Raw genomic sequence first — 21,849 nt, 5'->3', positions numbered from 1 at the left:
GTTGTAATTGTACCAGCCTCCACCACTTCCTCGGACAGCTCATTCCATACACGTACCACCCTCTGCTTGAGAAAGTTGCCCCTTAGGTCTCTTTTATATCTTTCCCCTCTCACCCTAAATCTATGCCCTTGAGTTCTGGATCAACCACTCCAGGAAAAGACTTTGCCTATTTATCCTATCCACGCCCCTCATGATTTTGTAAACCTCAATAAGGTCACCCCTCAGCCTCCGACACTCCAGGGAAAACAGCCCCTGCCTGTTCAGCCTCTCCTTATACCTTAAACCCTCCAACCCTGACAACATCCTTGCAAATCTTTTCTGAACCCTTTCAAGTTTCACAACATCTTTCCGATAGGAAGGAGACCAGAATTGCACGCAATATTCCAACAGTGGCCTAACCAATGTCCTGTCCAGCCGCAACATGACCTCCCAACTCCTGTACTCAATACTCTGACCAATAAAGGAAAGCATACCAAACACCTTCTTCACTATCCTAGCTAACTGCAGTTGATTAAATATCACTTTGGGGTGTGTTGTAATGGGCATATGCTTTTCCCTGGGATATTTAGTCTAGATCAAGATGGATTCTATAGATGGGAGGTTGGCCTTTGTGTTCACCACTCTCTGTAACCGTCTCCAATCTTGAATGGTACAGTTGCCATACCAGTCAGTGATACATCCAGACAGAATGCTCTTGATGGCACACCTATAAAAGTTGGCAAAGGTATTCGCTGTCATGCCAAATTTCCTCAGCTGCCTGAGGAAGAAAAGACATTGTTGGGCCTTTGTAACCAGTGCGTCCACATGAAGAGTCCAAGAAAGCTTGTTGCTGATGACCACTCCCAGGAGCTTGACACTCTACACTCAATCCATCTCTGTGCTGTTAATGTGTAGGGGGGCTTGAGTAACATCCCACCGAAAGTCAGTAATGAGTCCCTTGGTTTTGCTGGCATTGAGAGCTAGGTTGTTCTCAGTGCACCATTTTTCCAGGTTTTCCACCTCCTGTCTGTAGTCTGTTTCATCGCCATCTGAGATTCGACCAACTATGGTGGTGTCATCAGCGAACTCGTAAATGGCATTAGTCTTGTATTTGGCGACGCAGTCATGGGTATACAGTGAGTACAGTGGGGGCTGAGTACGCATCCCTGGGGGGCTCCAGTGTTGAGTTCCGCCAGTAATAAGATTTCAGCTTTGTATTTCAGATTTTGGATTGAAAGCTGTGAGTATTATGGTCTAGAAAATCATTTGCTGTCGGATGATACTGGAGTCTGTGTCTTATCTTTCCTCATCTTTACTTATCTACACGTGTGTACCTCCTAACACAACTATATTCAAGATTTTGTAAATGCTTCATTAAAAGTGTACATGTTGAGACTTACCTCTGTGGTTAGTGGGACTTGATCTAGGCTTAATATCCCAGAGAAAAGCATATGCCCATTACTCGGATGCTGTCTGACCTGCTGTGCTTTTCCAGCAGCACACTTTTCAACTCTGACTTTAAAGTTAAGTTGTAAAGTTAGCCAGAAGTAGTGTTCATTTCACACATTCTCAGGTGTAGAGGTGGGGAATACTTTACAACAGAGACATGCTGACATGGACTCACAAGGAGAGATTAAACTGAAAAGGATAAGGGGATTATTCAGTTAGAAAAACCTAAGTGCAAACTAACCGAGAGTTACCAGTTTATCAATGTCGTTGGTTTTAAAATGGAATCCAAAAGTGCAAGGCTGGAGGTCACAGCATGAAATCCCTTGGACAGGCTGATTGATTGGCTAACTGGCTGTTCAGAAGTCGAAGATAATTTCAAGCCTCTAAAAATTTGACTGAAGAATATTCATAGAATCCTGACATCATGGAAGCAGGCCATTCAGCCCATACCAATCCTCTAAAGAACATCCCATTCAAACTCACTCCCACTACACTATCCCCATAATCCTACATTTCCCATTGCTAACCTACCTAACCTGCACATCTTTGGACTACGGGAGGAAACTGGAACACCCGGAGGGAATCCACACAGACACAGGAAGAATGTGCAAGCTCCACACAGGCAGTTGCCCAAGGCCGAAATTGAGCCTGGGTCCCTAGCACTGTCAGGCAGCAGTGCTAACCACTGTGACACCCAATATTGCTGAAACGTAGTTTTTATATCACTACTTTAATGAAAGAAGGATGATTACTTTGAGAGATATGATGTGGAGGTGTCAATGTTGGACTGGGGTGGACGAAGTTAAAAATCACACAACACCAGGTTATAGTCCAAACAAACCTGACGGACCATTACCTGGTGTTTTGTAATTATTTTTTTGCTTTGAGAGAGTATCACATACAGGTTCTGAGGAGTTAGACCTGACCCAAAGTGTTAACGGTTTCTTTCTCCACAGAAGCTGCCAGACCTACTGGGATCCTCCAGCAATTTCTGTGTACTTAAAATTTCAGATTTCCAGATACTACAGTATTTTGCTTTTTAACTGCTTTGTACAGGGCAGAGGCTTCTCCTTTATAGTCTGGAACTAGGGGTTTCAATATCATCAAATATATCTGTAAATAAATACATATAGCAGAATTAAAAGATTCAGAACTGAAGGAACCATGTGAAGGAGCCTCCAGGGTTGGGGGGACTGTGTAGTGGAGAGAGATGGAACCAGTTCTATTAAGACAAACGGTTGCATTCCACATAAATATATCAGCTTACAAGATAGGCCTACCTTCTAATTTTATTGACAAAGGTATTTTTTCTAAGGAACAAACGGTCTCTGTGGCACTTTATAACACAGTAGTTAGAATTTCAGTCCCATTGTTAGATGTTGATTATCCAACTGACCCTGACTTCTGATAAGTTTGACTCTATGACTCTCTAAGATTGTGCTTTTACATTCTCCCTGCCAAAGTCAACAGTTTATAGTTTTCCCACATAATACACCATAAGCCAAATTTTTGCCGCTCATTGACTCACAGAGATGTACAGCACGGAAACAGATCCTTCAGTCCAACTTGTTCATTCCAATCAGATATCCTAAATGAATCTAGTCCCATTTACCAGTATTTGGCCCATATCCCTCTAAACCCATCCAGATGTCTTTTAAATGCTGTAATCGTACCAGCCTCCACCACTTCCTCTGGCAGCTCATTCTGTACATGCAGCACCCTTTGCATGAAAAAGTTGCCAGTTAGATCTCTTCTAAATCATTTCCCTCTCACCCTAAATCTATGCCCTCTAGCTCTGGATTCCCCCACCATAACGAAAAGACCATGTCTATTTACCCTATCATTGCCCCTCATGATTTTATAAACCTCTGTAAGGTCACCCCTTCAGCCTCCAACACTCCAGGGAAAACAGCCCCAACCTAGTCAGCCTCTTCCTCTAGCTCAAACCCTCCAACCCTGGCAACATCCTTGTAGATCTTTTCTGAACCCTTTCAAGTTTCTTTCCTATAGGAGGGAGAACAGAACTGCACATAATATTCCAAAACTGGCCTATCCAATCTCCTGTACAGTTGTAACATGACCTCCCAACTTCTGTACTCAATACTCTGACCAATAAAGGAAAGCACATCTGCTTCCTGCTGCATGTCGTCTTCACAAAATATTTTACTGCCTATCTTTATAACATCTGCAAATTTAGCCACCTTGCCTTTGCTCCTCTCATCTAAGACATCGATATAAATTGCAAAAAGCTGAGGCTCCTTGTGATGGTAAATTATTATTTTAAAAAAAGGGAGACAGAAAGCTGTTGTGGAAGTGGGAAGGCTGCAGAATGATTTGGACAGGCTAGAAGAGTGGGCAAAGAAGTGGCAGATGGAAATAAAATGTGGGAAAGTGTGAGGTTATGCACTTTGTTGCATAATAGAGGCCATTTTCTAAATGGGGAAAGGCTTCAGAAATCTGAAGCACAAAGGGACTTAGGGATGTACAACATGGAAACAGATCTTTTGGTCCAAGTCACCCCCACTGACCAGGTATCCTAAATTAATCTAGTCCCATCTGTCAGAATTTGGCCCATATCCTGACAAACCATTCCTATTCATATACCCATCCAGATTGAAGACTAAGGAACCTTCAGGATTAGTAACATTTCAGCAGCAAATCAGAGTACAAGGGATATTCTAATTCTTTCGTTCTTTGCCCAATTTGATGCTAGATCAGTTATTAATTTTAAATCTGAAATAGATAATTGTTTGTTAAAGTTATTAAGGGGCAAGACGGATATATGCAGCCAAGCCACAGATCAGCCATGATTTCCATGCATTTTCAGAACAGCATCAAGGGACTGAACGGCCTAGCCCTGTTCCTATAGCAATAGGTATAATTATTCCGGCCAGCTTTCTGCAGATATTATTGTTAGTGACTAGTAAACATTTATTATTATTTGAAAGTATTTTAACAGGCAGAATACATTTTAATAAGGCTTAGTCACAAGGTAGATATTCAACCTCTTGTAGAGTTGGGACCCTAATGCTAAAAGATCAAATTATTGTAGTTTATACAAAGTGGGCAGTGTAGTGGTAATGTTGCTGAACTGGTAAATCGAGAATCCAGAACTAATGTTCTGGGGATATGGGTTCAAATCACACTATGGCAGATGGTGAACTCAATAAAAGTCTGTTAAAAATGCTGGTATACTGGGAACTATTGTCATGAGTTGTACAAGTTCATCTGGTTCATTAATATGCCCCAGGGAAGGAAATCTGCCATCCTTACCTGGTCTGGTCCACATGTAACCTCGGACCCACAGCAACATGGCTGACTCACAACTGAATAGGATCGAGCCAGCCAATCAGTTCAAGGGTAGTTAGGGATGGGCAATAAATGCTGACCTAGACAGATAATGATAGCCAGATCCAATTAATGGATGAAAAAAAATTAGCTCTATTATCAAGTAGAATGACTTGAAATGCAGTTCCAATGACTCATCATAGTTTCCTAAAACCTTTTGTCCCACTCCTACTATCTAGTTGGAAATTTTACTTTGGCACTGGGCCTCCCAAACAATCTTCGAGGAGAAAGTGAGGTCTGCAGATGCTGGAGATCAGAGCTGAAAATGTGCTGCTGGAAAAGCGCAGCAGGTCAGGCAGCATCCAGGGAACAGGAGAATCGACGTTTCAGGCATAAGCCCTTCTTCAGGAATCCTGAAGAAGGGCTTATGCCCAAAACGTCGATTCTCCTGTTCCCTGGATGCTGCCTGACCTTCTGCACTTTTCTAGCAACACATTTTCACCTCCCAAACAGTGCCTCCAAACCACTGGGGGGTTGCAATTTCTGAGGATACAACTGAGCTCCAACAAGGAGCTAAAAACTGCACTGCCCCTTTAAATTGGAAATTCTTTTAAAGTAGCCATGTCCTTTGCTGTGTTGAAAAGCCCCTGTGAAGAATTAGCTGCTCTGTGAATTTGAATTATGCAAATGAGATGAATGCTCCCACAGGACTCTAACCCCCTCATCTCTCCCATAGGCCTGAGGACATATCTATTGCATCAACAGGGAACAAATAATCTGAGAAGCATTGCTGATCAGAGCATTTTCTTGTATCATCCTCACTTGTCTGCTGGAGGAAGACTAAATAAAGGTAGTACAATAATAGTTACCTGCAGTTGAACAGTCAGTGTAAGAAAACAAATCCCACATAAATGAATAAGCCTCATATCTAATACAGTCAACAAGAACAATTGCTTAGTTACTCAGAGGACTGCCGGTAACTGTGGAACCACTTACCCAAGTAAGAGTTGCACAATTTATGCCAATGACGCAAACCCAAAAGTACCTCAAGTGTTACCATAAGGTACTCCACCTCTTTCTTCCATCTTTAAAAATCTCCTTAAGATTTACATAATCAACATTTTGGCCTCACCTTCTCTCTTTGCTGCTCATTTGTCTGTAGCTGAGCCACAGGGGAGCTCCTTGGGTCATTTTCTTGCTGGCAAACAGGGAATATCACTGTTAAAAATCACACGAGACCGGGTTATAGTCCCACTAGGTTTATTTGGAAGCATTAGCTTTTGGAGCGCTGCTCCTTCATCACAACCACCTGATGAAGGAACAGCGCTCCGAAAGCTAGTGCTTTCAAATAAACCTGTTGGACTATAACCTGATGTTGTGTGATTTTTAACTTTGTCCACCCCAGTCCAACACCAGCCCCTCCAAATCATTGGGAATATCACTGCAAGTCCTTGTTGTTGAACAAACCTTTCCACAGAGAGGACTGCAGATGCTGGAGTACCAGAGTTGAAAAATGTGGTGCTGGAAAAACACAGCAGGCCAAGCACCATCCAAGGAGCAGGAGAATCGATGTTTCGGGCATAAGTCCTTCTTCAGGAATGAGGCTGGTGTGCCAAGAGGGCGGTGCTGAATCCGAGGCTTGGGACTGAGATAAGGTGGGGGGAGGGGAAATGAGGAAGCTGGAGAAATCTACATTCATCCCGTGTGGTTGGAGGGTTCCTAGGCAGAAGATGAGGCGCATCAATGGAAGATATACAACGTGGGGAAATAGATGATGACATCTTCAAAAGTGTCCATATTTTTTAATACAGATCGGTGCTGGGTGTACTATTTTTCATCATTTATATAAATGATTTGGATGTGAACGTAGGAGGTATAGTTAGTAAGTTTGCAGATGACAGCAAAATTGAAGGTGTAGTGGACAGCGAAGAGGGTTACCTCAGATTACAACAGGATCTTGATCAGATGGGTCAATGGGCTGAGAAGTGGCAGATGGAGTTTAATCTAGATAAATGCGAGGTGCTGCATTTTGAGAAAGCAAATCAGAGCAGGACTTATACACTTCATGGGAAGGTCCTGGGGAGTGCTGCTGAACAAAGAGACCTTGGAGTGCAGATTTGTAGCTCCTTGAAAGTAGAGTCGCAGGATAGTGAAGAAGGTGTTTGGTATGCTTTCCTTTATTAGTCGGAACACTGAGTATAGGAGTTGGGAGGTCATTTTGTGGCTGTACAGGACATTGGTTAGATCACTGTTGGAATATTGTGTGCAATTATGGTCTCTTTCCTATTGGAAAGATGTTGTGAAACTTAAAAGGGTTCAGAAAAAATTTACAAGGATGTTGCCAGGGTTGGAGGATTTGAGAAAAAAGCAAATTACTGCGGATGCTGAAATCTGAAACCAAAAGAGAAAATGCTGGAAAATCTCAGCAGGTCTGGCAGCATCTGTAAGGAGAGAAAAGAGCTGATGTTTCAAGTCTAACTAACCCTTTGTCAACGCTTAAAAAAAGGGAGAAATGGGGAGGTATTTATACTAGGCTGAGAGAAGGTGAGTCATGGCTGCAGAAGCAAAGGTAGTAATAAAGAGGTGATAATGGCAGTGCATAGAGAGATATTAGGGAGGTTCGGAGCTGTGAATGACCAAGGCTGAAGCCAGTGCTATGTGACAAAACATGTGGGGATGGGGGATTGGGGGGATGGGTGAAGCAGAGGCAAAATGGAAAACAGGGGAGAAGGGTAGCAAAGGGGGAAGAGGAGAGGAAAAAGGTGATGAAAGAGTGGGGAGCGAGAGAAAGAGAGACAATCAAGAAATAAGAGGTACAGAACAGTGAAAAAAAAATTTAAAAAGAAATAAAGTAAATGAAATAAAATTACAGAGCAAAATGAAAACAGAGGGATCGAGGGTGGTGCGTGTATGGAATGAGCTGTTAGAGGAAGTGGTGGAGTCTGGTACAATTGCAACATTTAAGAGGCAGTTGGATGGGTGTATGAATAGGAAGCTGCTGAAAATGTGTTGCTGGAAAAGCGCAGCAGGTCAGGCAGCATCCAGGGAACAGGAGAATCGACGTTTCGGGCATAAGCCCTTCTTCAGGTTTGGAGGGATAACGGCCAAGTGGTGGCAAATGGCACTAGATTAGTTTGGGATATCTGGTCGGCATGGACGAGTTTGACCGAAGGGTCTGTTTCTGTGCTGTACATTTCTATGATTCTCTGACTCTAAGGAGACATTCAGGGTGACTCCTTTTTTAGGATCAGTACAAACAGCTTCACCTTTGGCTTTCTGTCAACTGATGATGTGATGACATTTGCTCCATACAGTCCGAAAACCGTCAAAATAATAATATTTCTTTATACAACACCAACTTTTCATGGTTAGACAGAAATGCACACAAAGAGGTGTGAGAAACATTCACAGTCCCCACTTTCTCCTGAGAAACACTTCCCTCTGCTGTCCCATTGCAGCCCACTGCCTCAAGTGAATCAGCCAGATCATTTTGTCACGGTTGGAACAATTAGCATCAATCACTGAACAGTATCTTGATTAGATTAGATTAGATTATTTACAGTGTGGAAACAGGCCTTTCGGCCGAACAAGTCCACACCGATCCGCCGAAGAGCAACCCACCCATCCCCCTACATTTACCCCTTACCTAACATTACGGGCAATTTAGCATGGCCAATTCACCTGACCTGCACATCTTTGGACTATAGGAGGGAACCGGAGCACCCGAAGGAAACCCACGCAGACACGGGGAGAACGTGCAAACTCCACACAGTCAGTCGCTAGAGGTGGGATTTGAACCTGGGTCTCTGGTGCTGTGAGGCAGCAGTGCTAACCACTGTGCCACCGTGCTGCCCATCTTGCTGAGCACAACATGGCTTTTAAAATTATTATTCTTTCATGGATTTGGAACATCACTTGCAAGGCCAGCATTTGTTGTCCATCACTAACTGTTCTGGTACAGAGTGGCTCACGCGGCCCGTCTCAGAGAGTGATCCAGAATCAACAATACTCCTATTGCTCTGAAGACACATACAGGTCAAACCAGGCAACAATGGCAGATTTCATGCCCCAAAGCGCATTAGTGAACCAGTTGAATTACTTTCAACAATCAATAGTCTCATGGTCATCATCACTTAGTTTAATAATTTCAGTTTTTATTAAACAAATTCAAAGTTTCACCAGCTGCAGTTTTGGGACTTGAAGCCCAGTCCTCACAACACAGAGGTGGGTTTCTGGATTACTAGCACAGTGACAGTACCACAGTCTTACACAAATACATGCCACAATTCAAAATTGTTAATTGTACTTGCGTTCTTTGGGACATTTTTAAAGGAGCTTTAAATATCAAGCCTTCAGCACGATTCTCCCACATATCCTTATGGGCAAAAGGCTACCATTTATTGTTTTTATTAAGGGCAGGAAATTATGTTTCTTTTGTTGTGATCAGTAACTTAGAAGTGCTTAAAAATCAGTAAAGTCAGAATTCATGCCTGGCAGTTTGATTACAATGCAAACTGCCACAAGCAAAGTACACAATCTCCAACAGCTTTCTGCCAATGCTTCATTCCTATAGTAACAGCGATAAGCAGTTGGATAGAGAGTCGATATCAGTATTCATCGGTCTTCCAGATAGTCATTTCCCCTTCCCTGCCTGCCTGAAAAGAGCTGATAACAAGCTGTATTTATGTGGCTAGAAAATACAACAAAAGCTCTTCAAATGTCTCGAAAAAAATTTGCATGTGGGGATTTAGAATGATGACCAAAAGACTGGTTTGAAGGGGTATGTTTTGGAAGTGGAGGCATGGGGAAGTGAGGGGGAGAGACTCAGACACAATACAATACAAATTATACAGGTGGAAGCTTTGCCACTGGTAGCAGAATGGAGAGGGTCTTCAGGACATAGATGGCCACAGGCTCAGGTCAGAACATCTGCATGGAGGCAGGTCACAGAGCAATAGGAAAGAAGAGGGGAGTTGCTAGTTGGTACACACAAGCCAGCAAGGAGAGTACTCCAGAAATATCTGAGAAGGTTAGGGTTAGTTTGCAATAGAAGTAAAGGAAAGTAGGAAGGAGTATTAGGTGTAAGAGGAGAAGTAAACAAACAATATTGTAGCAGGATATCCCATTTGGGACTGAGCAAGACACAAAGGCTGTCAAGGATCTGATCAAGGGAGGAAATATTCAGCAGCAAGCAACTCACCACAACCACATCCTTCATTCAGTCTACTATTACACTGTTACCGGAGTTTTGTCAACATCACCTGAAAATATTCTACAGTCACATGGATCAGAGCACAGTCTGGCATCCTAGGGAGGTTGTCCAAATAGGGCGATTTCATAGAATGATTTCATGCATTCTTAAAGTACCACAATTCCTTTGAGACAGCATTGTACAGTGAAACAGACCAACAGGTTGGCAACATGATACAGCAGGAGGTCTCCATTACTGACCTGCTGGTGAAACAAGTCATTATCAATTGCAAGCAGGGTCAATTAAGGTCCTGACACCTTATTGATGTTATTATGAAATGGCCAAAAGTCGCAAGTACATCAGTCAATAGCTTTAATTTACAGAGCAAAGAAGCAGATGCAATATGTAATAGCTGATGACAACAGCAATTGTTTCAATATAGAGTTTGACACAGAGGAAACAGAATGAGTGGTGCTGTATTGCAATTTCAATGTAACTTGATGTACAGGGTGTGAGCCAAAAGTTCAACTCCTGTGGGAAATGGGAGACTTCAAGGCACTGTGAAAGATTTATCTATGGATAACTCATGAGATAATTAGTTCAGGCTAGTTGTTATAGCAGACCAGATGCATTGTACAATGGCTTGAGCACACACCTTTAAAGAGGCAATATCATGAGGAAATAGTGGAGAAGACCCTTGAACTGGTTTTGAAAACCCCAATAGCGGGAATGGGGTCAGTGGGAAAGTGACCAGATCACATCAGCTAACTGCTTTAAAATAAATTGCAGCAAAGGAGGGCGGTGCCAATCAATGACATCATGTAGGCAGGACCCCATTACTGACTGCATTCAAGCTTGACCAAATGCTAACTATGGGGGGGAAAGTGAGGACTGCAGATGCTGGAGATCAGAGCTGAAAATGTGTTGCTGGAAAAGCGCAGCAGGTCAGGCAGCATCCAGGGAACAGGAGAATCGACGTTTCGGGCATGAGCCATTCTCCATGCCCGAAACATCGATTCTCCTGCTCCTTGGATGCTGCCTGACCTGCTGCGCTTTTCCAGCAACACATTTTCAGCAAATGCTAACTATACTCCATTTCAAAACTGCATGCAACCACACCAAAAACCTTACTGTCTCACAAGCTCCATGCATAGGGTACAATGAGCCCAGATAATCTGGCCACCTATAATCTTGTGGAACAGACAATTAAGCAATCCACCATTCCCACATTCCTGCAATGCCATTTTGTTATTCGTTCTTGACTCTTAAAACCACCAGGTGGCAGCAGTGCCTTCTGCTATCGTCCCAGTACATCCCAGTAGAATGTCCTTCTTAAACTGGTCTCTCTGAATCTTTGTCCTTGTGGAAAGTGCCTTCTAATAACCATTACCTCTTACGAAGGTTTTAGTAACACATGCCAAAATCTCCTCTCTGGCTTGGAGTCAGTTTTAGTCTGCTTACACACTTATCAAAGCACTTGGTTATTATAGAAATGTGAGGTATTTTCATTGCGTGCAGTCAAGAAACTGCACCATCCACACTCTATCCCTTTGGCCAGAACTGTCGTCTCACTGGTGAAAGGGAGAAAGTGTCCAGTTGATAAATCTGTTGGGAAGCGCTGGGGTCCAGCTTTGGCAACTCAACCCTTGTAAGTAGATCACAGACAAAAAGGTTGCCTGTGGACAACTCCTTTTCAATATCGTCCATCAGAATGAGGAAAATATAATTGCTTCTCACGTTGACAGTCAGAGATCCGAACAACACCTGTAAAAGCAATGTCTAATGACACATTTTGATTCCAGTCAAACCCACTCACAGAGTGGACTTCCTGTTGGAGCCAACTGGGAGTTTCTCCAATTTCAACACTCAGACAACCAGCAAATCCCTCAGTTAGTATTTCACAGACAGTGCATCAAGTTAGGTCTTTCTGGATCCAAACCATGGAAGTGTGTGGCTTTCTGAAAATTCAAGTTACATGGCACCAGCAGTTTCAGACCCTCACTAGTGAACTTTTTGAAACATTTAAACAAGAGCAAACCAATGCAGATGATGGAAATCTATATCAAAATGAAAGTCAGGGAGTGTGTGTGGAGAGGGAAACAGAGCTAACATTCCATGTTATCAGACTTTTCAGCAGATTTGAAACTGAAAGAAATGATTTTGCAAAAGATCAAATAAATCCTTGATATGGAGAATGAACCTCGCATTTATCTAGCAACAGTCATGACCCTCAGGATTGTGAATCCTAGTTCAGGATTCTGTTAAGGTTAATAACAGGTTCAGTTGGTGGTTAGGAAGGTAAATGGGGTCCAGGATTGGCAACTCAACCCTGACTGGTTAGAATTCAGTTCAAGAGGGCTAGAATACAAGGGCAGAGATATACTGCTGAGGCTGTATAAGGTTTCTGATCAGACTGTTTTTGGAATATTGTGAAAAGGTTTGGACTCCCTATCTAAGGAAGGATGTGCTGGCCTTGGAGAGGATCCAGAGGAGATTTACAAGAATGATCCTGGGGATGAAAGGCTTATCAATATGAAGAAGGTTGAGGACTCTGGGGTGTGTACTCAATAGAGTTTAGAAGAATGAAGGGGACTGGATTGAAGCTTACGAAATGCTGAGTGGCCTGGATAGAGAAGAGACTAGGGCCCAAGGACACAGCCTCAGAATGAAAGGACAATGAAAGAATTGAGATGAGGAGGAATTTCTTCAGCTAGAGGGTGGTAGTCTGGAATTCATTGCCACAGAGGGCTGTGGAGACCAAGGCACTCAATTTAAGACAGAGATAGATAGGTAAGGGGATCAAGGGTTATGGGGAGAAGGCAGGAGAGTGGGGTTGAGAAACATGTCAGACATAATCAAATAGCGGAGCAGATGTGATGGACCGAATGGTCCTTAAACTGCAGACCACTTAACTTCAATTTCTATTGGGGAATGGGATTGAGAAACATATTAGCCATGATGGAATTGCAGAGCCATTGATGGGCCAAATGGCCTAATTCTGCTCCTATGTCTGATGGGTTTATCATATGTTTGTATGTACTCTATGATCTTCAAGGAACAGGAACCTTAAAGGAGACATGCAGGCATGTCCTTAAAGGTATAGGCAACCTTGGATTCAGTTTAGTTCAGTTCAGTCTTTGTCTCTTGTCATTTCTCCCACTCACATGGTTCACGCAACACCAACTCCTCACACCTCTTCCCATCCAACTAATTCCACTCAATCTTTCCTTAACAAACCCCCACCCCTGTTTCTCATCACCCCAATACCTCCTCCAATCCCAGCAAACCGACCACTCCGGAAAAATTGTAAAAACAGTTAGAGGCACACGCTGAAAAGTTGGAGAGTCTGAGACAAGCCTGAGCACGGGCCAGTGAGACATACAGGAAGGCAGAGTGTGTGAGACAGAGAGAACCCTGAGGGCAGGAACCTGCCCCAACAGAAACTGCAGAGACACTCCACATTCCATACCTTATATGGAAGAAAACTCCAGCACACAAGAGTGTCGGTTATAGGAGTGGCAGGTGAGAGAACGAGTAAATGACATGTAATGTCAAAAAGAGATCTTAATCAGGAGCCTCAATGTCCCTTCCAGAGAAGGGGTTCAGTGGTTGAGAACCTGCAACTCTGAGCTGGTGGGCTCAGAATCCATGTTAGTTTCATACCTGGTTGGGGACATTAAATTGGACTTTGCAAACAATAGTTTTGAAATGTAGTTACTGTTTTACACATAGGAATCATTAGAGCTAATTTGCACACAATGAGGATCTAAAAAAAATGCAATATGCCACATGTCCTGCATTTTTTTTTGGTGACCGAGATACATATTTTGACACTCAGGGCAAACTTCCAACGCTTCCTCAAAATGAATATTGGCCTTGAATCAATTACATCCACCAGCATGAGACAGCAGACTGGGTCTCGGTATAATATCAGAAAATGAAGATGGCCAGCACACCAGTGCTTTCACCACTTACTATGAGACAGTGTGTCAATACCTGAGTAATGACCTCCAATACTGCAGCACTGACCCTCAGAAGGTTCAGCACTCCAACAGTATCGACACTCCAACTGTGCAGCCGTCCCACAATACTGACCCTTTGACAGCGCGTACTCAACCTCCAGGAATGCAGCACTCCCTCAGCGCTGCCCCCCCAACAGTGCAGCACTCTCTGTGATGTTTTGTCAGTATGCGGTCCTTCACTTCTGTGTCTTAGACCCATACAGTCATAGAGGTCTACAGCATGGAAACAGGCCCTTTGACCCAACTTGTCTAGCTGCCCAGTTTTCACAATTTAAACTAGTCCCATTTGTCGTGTTTGGTCTGTATCTTTCCATACCTATCCCTTCCATGTGCCTATCCAAATGTTTATGAAATGACAAAATTGTATTTGCTTCCACCACTATCTCTGGCAGTACGCTCCAGACACTCACCACCCTCTGTGTGAAAGATTTGCCCCCTGTATTCTTTTGTGTCTCTCCCCTTTCACCTTAATTCTATGCCCTCTATGCCATCAGCAAACTTACTAACCATATCTCCTAAATTCTCATCTAAATCATTTATATAAATGACCAATAACTGTGGGCCACCATTAGTCACAGCATCTGGTCTGCAAAACAACCCTCTACCACCACCCTCTGTCTTCTATGGTCAAGCCAATGTTGTATCCAACTGGCTATTTCTCCCTGGAGCCTGTGAGATTTAAGCTGACTCAACAACCCACCATGGCACAACATTAGCCACCCTCCGGCACTTCACCTGTGGCTGTGTATGATACAAATATCTCTGCTATGGGTCCTGTAACTTCCTCCCTGGCCTCCCACAAAGTCCTGGGATACACTTCATCAGGTCCCTGTCTCTGACAGTCTTTCATTAGTTCTTACTCGGCCTGGCCTGCACGTGACTCCAGATCTGCATGAGTGTGGTTGACTCTTAACTGTCCTTTGAAACAACTGAACAAGCCGCTCAGTTTCAGGGCACTTACGGACGGACAACAGATGCTGACTTTGTCAGCAATACCCACATCCTGTGAAAGAAGTGAAAAAAAACCCACTATCGCAGACCAGACTTCTGAATGCCCTGTTTCCGGGTTGTAAATTCTATGCCAACCACAAACAAGCAAACAGTGGAAAACAGTTTAAAAGTTTTCAGGCACACATTGAAAAGTTGGAGAGCCTGAGACAAGCCTGAGCACGGGCCAGTGAGACATACAGGAAGGCAGAGTGTGTGAGACAGAGAGAACCCTGAGGGCAGGAACCTGCCCCAACAGAAACTGCAGAGACACTCCACATTCCATACCTTATATGGAAGAAAACTCCAGCACACAAGAGTGTCGGTTATAGGAGTGGCAGGTGAGAGAACGAGTAAATGACATTAATGTCAAAAAGAGATCTTAATCAGGAGCCTCAGTGTTCCTTCCAGAGAAGGGGTTCAATGGTTGAGAACCTGCAACTCCGAGCTGGTGGGAATACAGCAGTGATTAACTCAATACATGTCTCCCCAAAGCCTGTTCACCATTTACAAGACACAAGTCTGACATGTCCAAGGTAACAATAATGGTTTTGCCACTTGACCAGAAATCTGGAGATCAACTCTAATGCGCCGGAAACCCAGATCGAATCCTAACAGGGCACCTGATGGGGTTTAATAATCACCACTTCCAGTTCTCCTCCAAGCCACACACCATGTTGACTGGGAATTGTATCACTGTTTCTTCACTGTTATGGTACAAAATTCTGCAACTTCCTCCATGACAGTAGTGTGGACATCTTTAGATGACACGGACTGCAGCAGCTCACCATCATCTTCTCAGGGCATTTAGGGATGGGCAGTAAATGCTGGCCCAGACTGCGACCCTTCCATGTCCGATTAATACATAATAAGAAATCTATAAGATTGGACTTTAAAGCCGGAGCCAGCCATGGCAACCATGAATTGATTGTTATAAAAACCTACCTGGTTCACCAATGCCCTTTAGGAAAGCAAATCTGCCCCCTTAACTGGTCTGGGCCTACATATGACTCCAGAGCCACAGCAACGTGACTTAGTCTTAACTGTCCCCTGAAATGGGCGAAAGTGAGGACTGCAGGTGCTGGAAAAGCGCAGCAGGTCAGGCAGCATCCGAGGGGCAGGAGAATCGATGTTTCAGGTTTTTGCTGTCCTCTGAACTGGCACAGCAAGACACTGAGTTGCTAAAAGAAAATCCAAAGGGATTTGGTTTGGAGAGTGGGGGGCAGGAGAATGGGAGGGAAAGTGTCATTTAAGAGATTGAGGAGCGAGAGGAGAAACCAGGAAATGGAATTGGACGAGAGAAGGATGGGGAATAGAGTGGATTTGGGAACTGTGAAGAGCAGTGTGAACTGATTCATTTTAGTAGGAAGAACTTGGACTGACCATACAAAATAAACAGTACCATTCCAAATGGTACATAGGAGCAGAGGGAAGCTTCAAACGGTTCAGAAAAGATTTATAAGGATGTTGCCAGGGTTGGAGGGTTTGAGCTATAGGGAGAGGCTGAACAGACTGGGGCTGTTTTCCCTGGAGCATCGGAGGCTGAGGGGTAACCTTACAGAGGTTTATACAATCATGAAGGGCATGGATAGGGTAAATACACAAGGTCTGTTCATGGGGATGGGGCGTATAGAACTAGAGGGTATAGGTTTAAGGTGAGAGGGAAAAGATATAATAGAGACCTAAGGGGCAACTTTTTCACACAGAGGGAGGTGCGTGTATGGAATGAGCTGCCAGAGGAAGTGGTGGAAGCTGGTACAATTGCAACATTTAAAAGGCATCTGGATGGGTATATGAATAGGAAGGGTTTGGAGGGATATGGGCCAGGTGCTGGCAGGTGGGACTAGATTAGGTTGGGATATCTGGTCAGCATGGACGGGATGGGTCAAAGGATCTGTTTCCATGCTGTACATCTCTATGACTCTATGACACACTTCATTGGAGGTAACAGGCCAGACTGGGTGAGTGGTCAATAAAGCTTACAAAATCCTCAGCTTTACAATTGGAGGAATGGAGTACAAAAACAAAGAGTTTTTAACACAGGATTAGCCGTGGCCATTTTCCTCGGATGGTGATGGCTAGCACGTGGGGACATAACTTTAAATTGAGGGATGATAGATATAGGACAGATGTCAGAGGTAGTTTCTTCACTCAGAGAGTATTCGGGGCATGGAACTCATTGCCTGCAACAGTAGTAGACTCATCAACGTTAAGGGCATTTAAATGGTCTTTGATATGGATGAAAATGGAATAGTGTAGGATAGAGGAGGCTTCAGATTGGTTTCACAGGTCTGCGCAACATCAAGGGCCGAAGGACTTGTACTGCGCTGGAATGTTCTATGTTCTATGGCTGGGGTATTGTGTCCGACTTTGAAGGGATTAGACAGAATGCAGAATAGATTTACAGGAATGGTTCCAGGATAAGGAACTTCAGTGAAGAGGACAGATTCAAGAAGCTGAGAAAGTTTCATTAAAGAGGAGATGAATGAGGGGAGATTTGACTGTGATGTTTGAAATCACGAGAACACAAGTATTAGGAAAAGGGAGGTTACTTGACCTTGCTGTGGTCGACCATTCACTAAGACCATAGCTTTTCTGATAGAGATCTTCCTCCACTTTCCTGCTTGCTGCTTATAACCCTTGACTGTTAACGATCCAAAATCTCAGCTTTAAATACATTCATTTACACAGCCTCCATTGCTCACTAGTGAACAGAATTCCAGTACTGATGGGCTTTAAAAATTATATCTTCACAGCAGACCATCAAGAGTTAATCATAACAGCTTAATTGCTGTCTGGGAGTGTGATAGGGTCAGGTACTCTCAAGTGGTTAGGGTCTGGAACGCACTGTCTGAGATTGTATCCAAAGAGAATTGTACAGGCATTGGAAAACAACTATTTGTTTTGGGGAAAGATGTGAGGGAGTGGGATTAGCTGAGCTGCCTTTGCAGAGATTGGGTGCTGAGAAGATGGGCTGAATAGCCTCCTTCTGTGAGATAACCATTTCATGATTTTATCCATTTAAATTACAGTTTTCCTTGTTCAGGTGTAAAAACAAGAAAAATGAGATTATGGATTCCACAGCTGTCTCATGCACAAAGCAGTGGATTGAAAGAAACCTCATTATCTTAATATTACCTCGGGTACACCCCTAATCCCCAATGGCTGCGTGCAGCTTCCCCTCCTCCCCTCTGAACTGCATTGGATGTTTTCAGATCCACAGGCCTGACCCTTATTGGATGGTGGTCTCATGTGATGGGGAAGGGTGTGGGAATGTGATATTAAAGAAGCAGGACTGATAGACGTTTTTATTGATCCAGATCTTGCCTTACAGAGAGAGTAGTACACACTTACAAATGTTAAAACTGAGCAGATAATTTACTGAAATATTGAGCTGACCTTTATTAAAATTCTCATTCTCTGTTTCAGTCATCTCCTGCTTGGATTTTCAAGATGGCAACCTGTAACTGGCCATAGGAATCAGTGTTAGTGCCAGTTATTTACAATATACATATATTAAAGACTTGGATGGGTTGACAGGGTTGATGCAGCAAGGTTGTTTTCTGTTTTGAAAGAATTGAGGTTGAGAAGGCATAATCTCAGAATAAGGGGTCACATATTTAAAAGAGCGATGAGAAGAGACTGTTTTCTCAGAGAGAGTAGTCAACCTGTGGAATTCTTTACCGCAGACGGCTGTCGAGAGAGGGTCATTAAGCATATTCAAGGCTGAAAGACAGATTTTTAATCAGTCAGGAAATCAAGCGTTGTGGAGAAAAAAGCAGGAAGGTGAATTTGAGGATTACCAAATCCGCCATAATCTCATTGAATAGTGGAGCCGATTTGATGGGCTGAATGCCCTACTTCTGCTCCCACATGTTACGGTCTTATGGAATTAAAGTCTAATGGTGACCATGAAGCCACTGTTGATTTTTGTAAAATCTCATCTGGTTCATCTTACCTGGTCTGGTCTACACATTAATCTGAAATATGGTTGACTCTTAACTGCTCCCTGAAATGTCCCAGCAAATCTCTCAGATGTATTAAAGCACTTAAAAGTGTCAAAAAAGTAATGCTACTGGATGGAAAAGGCATTAGAAATGGCAATCACAACTCTCCAAAGTCCTCCTTAATAACATTAGATTACTTACAGTGTGGAAACAGTCAGTAGGGGAATGGGTCTGGGTGGGTTACGCTTTGGTGGGTCGGTGTGGACTTGTTGGGCTGAAGGGCCTGTTTCCACACGAAGTAATCTAATGTAAAAACATCTGGAGGCTAGTGCCAAAAATAGGAGAGCTGTCTCACAGACTAGTCAAGTAACTGTGGGATACAGTAAGAAGAGAGTTGTCCTGGGAATCCTGAACATTGAATCCAGACTCCAATGAAGTTCCGTGGCTTCAGGTTATTGCTGAGCAGGTGCTGCTTGATAGCACTGTGGATGACCCCTTCCATCACTTTACTGAGGATCGAGAGGAGACTGATGGGGCGGTAGTTGGCTGGGTTGGATTTGTCCTGCTTTTTGTGAAATAGATGTACCTGGGCAGTCCTACAATATTCACCACCAAGAGTGGCTCAGCAGCAGTACTACTGATCGAGCTGGTCGGGTCCTAAAGGGGACGGCTGCTAAACTCCATCTGTGACAGGTGGTGAGGGTACCAACAAGAGGAAAATCCCAAAAGGTGGTTGGGGTCTGGAATGTACTGACTGGGAGGGTAGATGAGGCAGAAAACCTCGCAACCTTTAAAATGTGCTTGGATGAGCATTTGAAGTGTTTTAACATTCAAGGCTATGGGCGCAGTGCAGGAAAGTGGAACCAGTGGTATACTTTTGGCAATACACGTTTGATTGGTCAAAGGGCTGCTTCTCTATTGCAGGATTTTATGTATCTATAAGGCTGAAGCATTTGCAACAATTTTCAAACAGAAGTGCCAAGTGGATGATTCAGCTCAGTCTGCTTCAGTGGTTCCCAGCATCACAGATACCCGTCTTCAGTCAATTCAATTTACTCCACATGATACCAAGAAACTGTTGAAGACACTGGATACTGCAAAGACAATGGGCCCTGACAACATTCTGGCAATAGTATTGAAGGCTTGTGCTCCTGTACTTGCTGCTCCCCTAATCAAACTGTTCCAGTACAATCACAACACTAGCATCTGCCTGACAATGTGGAAAATTGCCCAGGTACATCTAAAGTGATAAACTCATATTTATTGTCCACTCCTCATAACCCAGCAAGCAGTTACAAGTCAACTGCATTGCTGTGCGGCTGGAGCCACATATCGGACTGATTTCCTTCCCTAAAGGTCATTAGTAAATCAGATGGATTTTTACAACAATCAATTAGGCTAGATTTTAATGCCATATTTCTTTTGTGTTGAATTCAAATTTCACCAGCTGGCATGTTGGGATTTGAAGCTATTCCCCAGAGAAGAGTGAGCATGGTGTTCTGGAATACTAGTCCAGTGGCATTACCACTACGCCACCAGCTCCAGGAGATGCCTGGAGTTTGGAGCTACAGTTCAGGAATGAGTAATGATACCTGGTAATGTGCTAAACAATAATCTCATTCAATACACTGGTGAAGTCAATATACTCATTCGAAAACAATTTAAATGATAATATTAGTGATAATATTTAAAAAAGAGAATATGTTTATTGACAGTGACGAGGTTGTGTATAAAAGAAGAAAGGAAGAAAAAGCAACTTTATTACACCACAAACAATAAGCCCAGATTCACCTTCAATCTGTGGGAACAGCAGTTATTCTTTGGAATAGAAACTGACAGGATCCATCTCTGGCAGCCAGATTGTTTCATGTCAAATGACTTTGACAACGTAGTGGAATTTCAAAAGCAGCTCACAATCTCCACATAGCCAGCTCAATTTCAGAATGATGGGATGAAATAAAGTCAGCGACAGTAGTCACCTGTGTCCTGAACATTAGGTTTGAGCAAACAATGCAGAATTATGTGACCCCCCCCCCCCCTCCTCTGGCTCGAGAATTAAAGTGAGCAGACCTTACCACAAAGCAGAATAATGTGAAGTCACAAAGCAACATGGCAGAACGTCAACAACTTAATGCCGTATCCCAGAGACAAAACTGGAAGAGAAAAGGGGAAACAAAAGGGCAATGCAACAGGAAGCTTACCATCCTGGGTGTTGAAGCAGTGGTCTCTGGCACTGAGCCTGGCTCTGTGGCTCAAAAGGAAAGGGGGGAGAACAGAAAAGTGTTAGCAGCAAGAGACTTAATAGTTGGAGAAACGGACAGGAGATTCTGTGTTCGCTAACGAGTCTCCCAGAAGGTATATTGCCTCCCTGTTGTCAGGGTCCAGGATGTGTCTGATCGCGTCTACAAGATTCTGAAGAGGGAGAGTGAGCAGCCTAAAGTCATGAAGCACATTAGTACCAATGACATAGCTAGGAAAAGGGATGAGGATCCAAAAGGTGATTTCAGGGAGTTAGATTGGAAGCTAAAAAGCAGGTCAAGCAGAGTAGTAGTCTCAGGATTATGACTGGTGTCACATGCTAGTGAGGTGAGGAACAGGGAGCAAATGCAGCTAAACACGTGGCTACAGGGCTGGTGCAGGAGGGAGGGCTCCTAGACCATTGGGATACCTTCTGGGGAAGGTGGGACCTATACATGAAGGATGGGTTACACTTAAACTGGAAGGGTACCAATATCCTGGGCAGGAGATTTGCGAGAACATTTCAGGAGGGTTTAAACTAGTTTGGCAGGGGGTTGGGAACCACAGGTACAGATCAGAGGAGGAGGGTAGTTATCAGGAAGAATATACAAATGATAGAGAAAAGAGAAGGGTTACAATATGTCTGTTGCAATGTAAGGAGTGTCAGGAATAAAAGTGATGAACTTAGAGCATGGATTAGCACTTGGAACTACGATGTTGTGACTATAACAGAGACATGATTTCACAG

At 43.5% G+C, this 21,849-nt stretch overlaps 1 protein-coding gene across 2 annotated transcripts in view; it reads right to left on the bottom strand.

The window, feature by feature from the left end:
* The window catches only part of ttc19 (tetratricopeptide repeat domain 19), a 36,135-nt gene extending 17,771 nt beyond the window's left edge, over positions 1 to 18,364 (bottom strand). Inside the window, exon 1 of one of the 2 annotated variants that reach the window (XM_043687583.1) lies at positions 18,316 to 18,364. In XM_043687583.1, the coding sequence (XP_043543518.1) occupies positions 18,316 to 18,349 (34 nt within the window). In that variant the 5' untranslated portion in view covers positions 18,350 to 18,364. Of the gene's footprint in view, positions 1 to 4,701; positions 4,774 to 18,315 lie in introns of those variants that run through there. The other variant, XM_043687581.1, reaches the window with a different exon arrangement.
* Between the last annotated feature and the right edge of the window lie 3,485 nt (positions 18,365 to 21,849).

This window comes from Chiloscyllium plagiosum, chromosome 4, assembly GCF_004010195.1.
Source record: "Chiloscyllium plagiosum isolate BGI_BamShark_2017 chromosome 4, ASM401019v2, whole genome shotgun sequence".
Taxonomy (NCBI): domain Eukaryota; kingdom Metazoa; phylum Chordata; class Chondrichthyes; order Orectolobiformes; family Hemiscylliidae; genus Chiloscyllium; species Chiloscyllium plagiosum.
Note: the sequence above shows the minus strand (reverse complement) of the source record. Positions and strands in the feature narration are given on the sequence as shown.